Genomic DNA, 7,297 nt, shown 5'->3' with positions numbered 1-7,297 from the left:
GAGGGACGCATGGGGAGCACGTGGCCAGGGCTGCACCAGCCTCTTCCTGGTGAGGGCTTGGCCAGGTGGGGCAGGCAGGTGGTGGGGAGGAGGGCTACAGCCACCCCAAAGTTTGCTATAGCGCTCCCCTCCCCAGCACCATCCACCCTGTCCCCGCCGGCCCCAAACACAACCCTGGCCCAGCTCCCCTGCTGGGAAGAGGCTGGCGCAGCCCTGGCCCTGAGCGGGCAGCCCACCCTCGCCCTGTGCAGCGAGACTCCCTCCCTCACCATGGGGTCCTCGATCTGCCCCCCATGCCCCTTCCCTCCCATACAGCCCTACTGGCTAGACACTGCTCTCCAAGCTGCTGGGCTGCACTCCTGGCCGTGTACATGCTGTGCGCATACACATGACATTTATCAGTAACATTAATCGGCCACATCAGTCCAAAAAAAAGCCGATTCCTGATAACATCAATTTTCCTTTTGTTGGTGCCGGTTCGATACACACTGATGCATCAGTGCACCTCTAGTTAGCAATACTACTGTAGACCTGAGGGATCAGATTTTGAATCTCTGACAGTAAATAAACCAAGTCAGACTTGTGAAAAACATAACCAGTAAACTTTTATCACGTATTTTCAGAAATTAAATCAATACAAGAGATATTCCAAAATGGTTATTAATTTGGGATCTGAAAATGTCCAAAGCGAAGAAGAAAGGGCATTTGGAAGACAGTGTACTATTCTGAAAGAAATGAGAAAAGTAAGTGTGTGTGATGTAATCCTATATGAATAGGGATTTTTGCTCACTGTATAACATACGTTGACCATTGCAGCACTACTCCTCTCCAACCCCAGCACAGACGAGAACTTCTATCCAATACTGTAGAGCAGTGGAAGCCAATTTCTTTGGCAGGCTTGCCACAAATAAGCACTGCAACCCTCCTCCCCGGTGCCACTCTGATCCCCTTCCCCTGTCCAATCCGCTGCTCTTCCTTCTGCTTCCTACCTGATCTGATGGTTTGCATTCTACTTCTTGCTCCGCCTGCCATGTGGCAGTGAATGAGGTGAACAGGCACAAAGAAAGTTTAGCTGACAGAAAAGTTATTGTATGGACACAAACTATACTGTGTTGCTGTAACACATGTGGCACTTGAGCAGCAAGTTCTCCCCTCGTGGCCACGACCTGGACCCACTGTTACCAACTCTGGCCTCTCAGGGTTCCTTTGCCCTGTTATCTCACCTGCCGTGCCTTGATGTTGATGTTATGGTCTCACAGAGAAGCAGAAGGGGCTTTGCAGCGCTAAGTCCTTGACTGGTCTGAGGCCCCCTGGCCTTGACCCACTTTATCCTAGCTGGGTCACTCCACCTGAGGTCCACTGTACCAAGACCCTTAGCTTTTGGGCCTCAGCTCCTATCTTACCCCTCACAGGCTCTGGGCCCTTTGGGCCCTGGTCTCGCCCTTCATGGGCTCTGGACCTGCGCCCTCGTCTCTACTGTCTGGCACCACTGCGTTTGTCAGAGAACCGAATACCTGACAAACAGCAGTCTTCCTTCTGAAGTGTTTGGGCTTCTGCACTTAAGCAGCCCACCAGGCTTCAAGCCCTAGAAGTGCTGTGTTGGGTGCCCTTGCTGCACCCCTGCGGCCTCCAATCTTTCTCTTACAGCCACATCCAGCCCTCTGGTTTAAACACAAACCAAAAACATGAGCATTTGTTCCCAAAATGAAAGGTTCCCTTCCTGGGGTTGCTCTTTCCCTGTGGTAGCACTACCACAAAGGCTCACAAGCACTTATCTGTTGCTGCTCATGGTAGAGGGTTTCTTCCAGCTCCCCTGCAGTCCAGAGTCCTTCCTATGTGAGCAGCTTACATTCTCTCTTCCCAGGAGGTCTGCCTCCTGCAGCTCCTACAGCTAGACTGCCCTCTCTGGGTCAGGCCTTGGGTTTGTGAGTCTCTCCGAGTCACCTAATCTACTTCCACCCCAGGCCTGTCAATCACTGCCTGTACCTGGGATGGATGGGCATTTTATTTAAAGCCCCTTTGCCATTGTAATTCTGTTCCAGGGGCCGAGGCCAGCCAGCTGACCCTGGGGTCCCTCTCCCCCCTCAGAAGTGAGCAAGGGACCCTGTTACAGTTGGTTGTAACCAACTGATTCGTTATAAACATTGAAATGGCCACTGTAAAAAACTCATTTTTGCCTCAAAATAGAATCAAAACAAAAACTGTTAGTGGATAATAGTAGAGGAAACAATACTAATGGCCATTAGCCTTGAACACAATCAATATAGATGTGAAATAACAATTAAGCAATTTTAAAAATTCCTCAGAGAAGCTGGAACTCTACCACAGCTTAAATAAAGGTATCCAGTCAACATAGATGCTAGAGATGTAAGAATCAATGCCAACAGTTCAATTAGGCTTCTTTATTCATAATTTCTGTATGGGGAACCCTTATGCAGTAGGAAAGTAATTAGTTAGTTTGACAACACTTGAACATGTTTTATCCTGGTCTACGCTTTCATCATCATTTCAGTGAAGACTGCTGACAAATTTGTTTATATAGTAACACTTCATAGATTAGGCTAGGCTCAAATAGAGGCACTGAACTGGTTATTGTGTAATACAACAATTTGGTCAACAGAATAGTTCATAGTTTTCAAGGTTAAAGAAAAAGAAAAAGAGGACCAGAGCTGCTTGTGAAGCTGAAAACAAGAAGAATTAGCTAGCAAGGGATGCATACCAAATAACGTTTTACGTAAGAAAAAAAAAAAAAAATCAGTACCATTTGAAAACATTGTAATGTTTGTAATCAAACTTACCCATCCCCTCTCCCCACAACCCATTTCATTTGTTCCCTCTTATCCAAGGGTGCTCAGCTTCTTGCCCTTGCATCTTCCTACAGGTCCAAAACTTTGGCAGTGGGGGAGCAGCATTACTTGCAGTTTCCCTGCTGCCCAGTTTCTGGACCCATGAGGGACCCTGCAGCTTGGATGATGTGGCCTTGTACATGGGGTTGAGATGGCATACAGCCGGGTCTGGAACAGAAGATTGGGGGTTGCACTAGATGACCTCCCAAGGTCTCTTCCGACCCTAATTTTCTATGATTGGGGCAAGTGTGGTATCAGACCTGTGCATGTGAATAGGCCAGCATGCTGGATCACATCCATGAACCAACCCTACACGCCAGATCTGGCTCACAGATCAGCTCCATACTGTAGGCCTCACTGGAACACACACACACACACACACACACACACACACACACACACACACACAGTACTGGTCACAGTAGTGATCAGCAAACCTGGCCGATGCATGAACTCCTTACATAAGCAAAACTTGGAATGCGGTTAAGATATGGCCCAGATGTGCACTCACGCCATGAGATGAGGAGGAGATGGCTGCATAAGCTGCATGATGGTCTAGTACCAAGATAAGGCTGGAATGGGAACACCCAGATCAGGATCTGGAATAAATCTATGGTACAGAAAGGCTCAAAGTATTCAAGATATTGGTGGAATGTAATATGTAATTTGTTTTGACCACTGTATAAAATAATTAGAAATCATGGGAACTTGGTGTTGGGTTATGGAACCCTACATGGTATTGTGCCAACACCCTGTCTGCCAGATCATGAATGTATTAGGGCTGTGCCTTGTAGACAACAAACCTGACCGTGCCTTTGTCACTGAACCGAGCCCGAGGTCATTCTTTAAAACAAGACTGCTGTTGGGATCTCCTGGCTACAATTTTTTGCTAGCACCACAGTCCCTGAGACTTCAACACTGACAACCCATTGATAACACACAAGGACAGCGACCATGACACACCACTCATGTGGTCTGTAGGGCCAACGCACCACTGCTCTTAGTCAAGCAACTGAGATAAGACATTTCCTTGTTTCCTCCTTTTACTTCTCACTGTCAGAACGTGATTTTATGAAATCAATATATCTTTCCTAAACTTCAGTGCGGGGAGGGTTAGTTACTAGTAAAATGGATTTTCCTGTTTCATATTCAGTTCTGAAATTTCCAATTCACTTTCCTTCATTCTGTTTTTAGATCTCTGTCTCATTTTAGTCTCTCTTTCAACTTTTCATGTAAGTCTTTATATTGCTTCTCTTTTCTCTCCTCTCACCACTTCCTTCCTGAACTGCATGCTCTCAATTTGTCATCTCTCTTCCTGTTTCAACAAAGGATCAGGACACGGGTGAAGTCGAATAGTTGGAAGGACAGCATCTGGCCTCACCACCAGAGTACTTGTTTATCCATGCTGTTTCAACACTACAAACTAACATGCCAGAAAGTAAACTGCAAAGTGTTACAAGTATATCCATGACTGAACTTTTACAACGGTACATTTCTGAATTTATCAATTGCAATAAGTTAAAATTAAAGAAAGAATCTCAAAAACAGTCAGGTAATTAAAAGAAAGTGCTTACCAAAATTAGATTCAGGTGACATATCCTGTAGTTTAAGATCAGTTTTATCATCTTCAAAAATATTTGAACTACCATTCCCATATGGCATTTTGCTCTCAAAATCAGTTTTATCTGTCTCAAGTTGTGTGGGAGTAACTGAACTAATATTATTCTCATGCTTTAGGTTATTTGAATCTTCTATGGTATCTGTCCTTTCTGAAGTGGGAATAGATTTTTTGGAAATATTTGTTTCTACTTTTGTGTCAGTCTCTTCTAAATCAGGATTCATACTATTAGTTCTTTCACTCTCAAAGACACTGCTAGCTCTGCCTTTTAAATAAGTGCTCCTTTTTAATTCAACAGGTAATCCATTCGGTAGTGAATAAAGATGCACTTCAACTGGTTTGGACGATGGTGAAGTTAATTCATTTTCATGCCAATTATCCAGTATATCTTGTAGACACCCAGAACTTAAAAACTGCTCTGCATCACATATTTTGTTGCAAGACTTCTCAGGGGTAGGATCTTGGGATTCTTTTTTACATCTATTTTGATCAATATTTTTATCGTAAGAACATTCAGTATTTACTTCAAGGTTAACAGGGTCAGTTTCAAGGTTCAGCATTAATGTCTGGCATACCAGTTCACATTTTTCAGGAAGTGTTTTAGTTATGTTACATTTAGATAATGATCTTTCTTTTACAGTATCGTTACTTCCGTTGCTTGCGTCCACGGAGTTCAATTGATCAGGGTGATCCTCAGTACGCAAACCATTTACAACCTTTTCTTGTCCTGAAATTGTCTTTATTTTATTCAGCATTTTCACTTGCTTTCGACTACTTTGCGTCATAGTTTTTCTTGCTCTCCAAGGCTTCCGGATTATCATATTTGAAGGCTCCATCTTTCATGCCCTGGAATAAAGAAACCCTATACTTTAAAACCAAATTCATGAAGTATTTCATAATTTTAAAAAGTGTTTCTCTCTCAATTCTGCTGCAAATGCCAGTACTTTAAAAGTTTGTTTTAATCAAATCAAATGTTTGAAGTTAATTAAAAGTTAGAGCTAGAAATTATTAATAAAGCAGGTCTGTTCTTCACATTACACTTACTATGACTTTATGCTTTAATATTTTAAAATGTTTAACCAGCTAATGAATGAGTTAAGGCTAATATTCAAGGTGGAGTCCAGGCCTGAGGTGGGGAGGGTGGGGGGTGGCTAGGCAGGATTTGGACACGGTTTCAGACAGGGCCTCAGTTTTGGTTAGGGGAGTATATAGGCTCCAGGACAAAGAAACTGGATTCTGGTTAATCAAATTAAGGAGGTTAAGGACAAGAGTTGAAAGAACCCTATAAGATACAACTATGCAGATGGGAGGCCCTATTTACTGATGAATAGGGAAACTGCAGATGAATAAGGACAAGTGTGCTTGCTATGGTTTATGATCAGGATCAGAGATGAAGACAACTGAGGACTTTAAGACAGAGTTTTCCAAACTTTTCATGTTGGTGACACACTTTTTAGACATGCATCATTTCGCGACAGTAATTCAGTTCCGGGGGAGGGGCCAAGGGAAGCAGACGCGAGTAAGGGAGCTCCGCGGTGCCCTTCCGCAAAATTTTCTGCATTTCGCGCGACACACCTACACACTGCCGCCGACACACTAATGTGTCGCGGCACACAGTTTGGAAAGCTCTGCTTTAAGAACAAGTACTGTCAGAACCATGCAAGCAGAACAAGTTCCATCTCTTAGGGAGGCCCCACTTCTACTATCCCAAGTAATGCCACTCAAAAGGGATAGCTGAAGACTGCAGTGTAAACTTAAGAGGGGTAGTAGGGCAGGGCTGCAGCCACTAAGGCCTCATACAGACATTCAGATTCTCCTACAAGAGTCACTGCTCACCCAGAAGAAACCATGGGTATACAGATGTTCAGGCTTTTTCTCTGAGAGTAAAAATAGCCGCTCCAGGAAAAAAATAACCTCGGAAGAACCAGAACTAAATCACTCCCAAAAGTCTCTACATTACACTTGAGAATTTCTCCAGAGAGAATGAATGTCTGTACATGCTGTGGCTTCTCTCAGAAGAGAACATGGTCCTCTAGAATTCCCCCTGCTTCCCTTCCAGGGAGAATGTGTCACTCACTGGACTCCACTGCTCCAGCAGGGAGCAGAAAATGCCCCCTTCACAATCCACACATTGTGTTGCACAGAAATAGTCTGACCAGGGCAGTTTGTGTCAGTCAGAGATGCCCTATGCACTGCTGCCATCTGTCACCAGGAAAGACGAGGGAGCCTACAGATCATGCCGAAATGTGTTTAGAGCACCCTCCTCCCCAGGTGAACAGTGTCAGCACTGCAAATTCTTCACTCTTCAGGGCCTCAGCATTCAAGTATCTATATACACAGCTCTGGGAAATTTTCTCTACCAGGAGAACAAACCTGGGAGAATTCTCTCAGATTATCTGAATATTTGCATATGGTCTAAGAAAAAACATTTAAAAGAAAGGAAAAAGCAATGAAAGATTTGAAAAGTAGCTGGCAGATGACAGGATGTTGTTATTGCTTAACCACAACCATCGATACACATAGCATGCATATCAAACCAGCAAGACAAATTCCAAATATTAACTGAATTTCCATTTCTATACCCATAATACTTACCCAGTGCTTAAAAAGAGATGTTTACCAAACATTAAACCTCTTTGCTCTATGAAGCTCATACAACAAAAGCAGCAATTCAAGATGAAAGGCAGAATAATATAAGAAAACTTCTACGCGTGATATTTAAATGCTTGCAAAGGAATTAAAATCATTTTAAAAATTACATAAAAGTGTGCATATATACACGTTTCATAGTTTCTAGGGTCGGAAGGGACCTAGGCAGATCATCTAGTCCGAC

General features: G+C 43.7%; 1 protein-coding gene across 1 annotated transcript in view; it reads right to left on the bottom strand.

Annotated features, from left to right (window-relative positions):
- ATF7IP2 (activating transcription factor 7 interacting protein 2) overlaps nucleotides 1-7,297 on the bottom strand; it is a 59,440-nt gene that overhangs the window by 45,879 nt on the left and 6,264 nt on the right. The window contains exon 2 of the mRNA XM_025203226.1: nucleotides 4,421-5,310. Coding sequence (XP_025059011.1) covers nucleotides 4,421-5,300 — 880 coding nt within the window. The 5' untranslated portion in view covers nucleotides 5,301-5,310. The remainder of the gene's footprint in view (nucleotides 1-4,420; nucleotides 5,311-7,297) is intronic.

The sequence above is a fragment of the Alligator sinensis genome, unplaced genomic scaffold, assembly GCF_000455745.1.
Source record: "Alligator sinensis unplaced genomic scaffold, ASM45574v1 scaffold73_1, whole genome shotgun sequence".
NCBI classification, from domain to species: Eukaryota; Metazoa; Chordata; order Crocodylia; family Alligatoridae; genus Alligator; species Alligator sinensis.
Note: the sequence above shows the minus strand (reverse complement) of the source record. Positions and strands in the feature narration are given on the sequence as shown.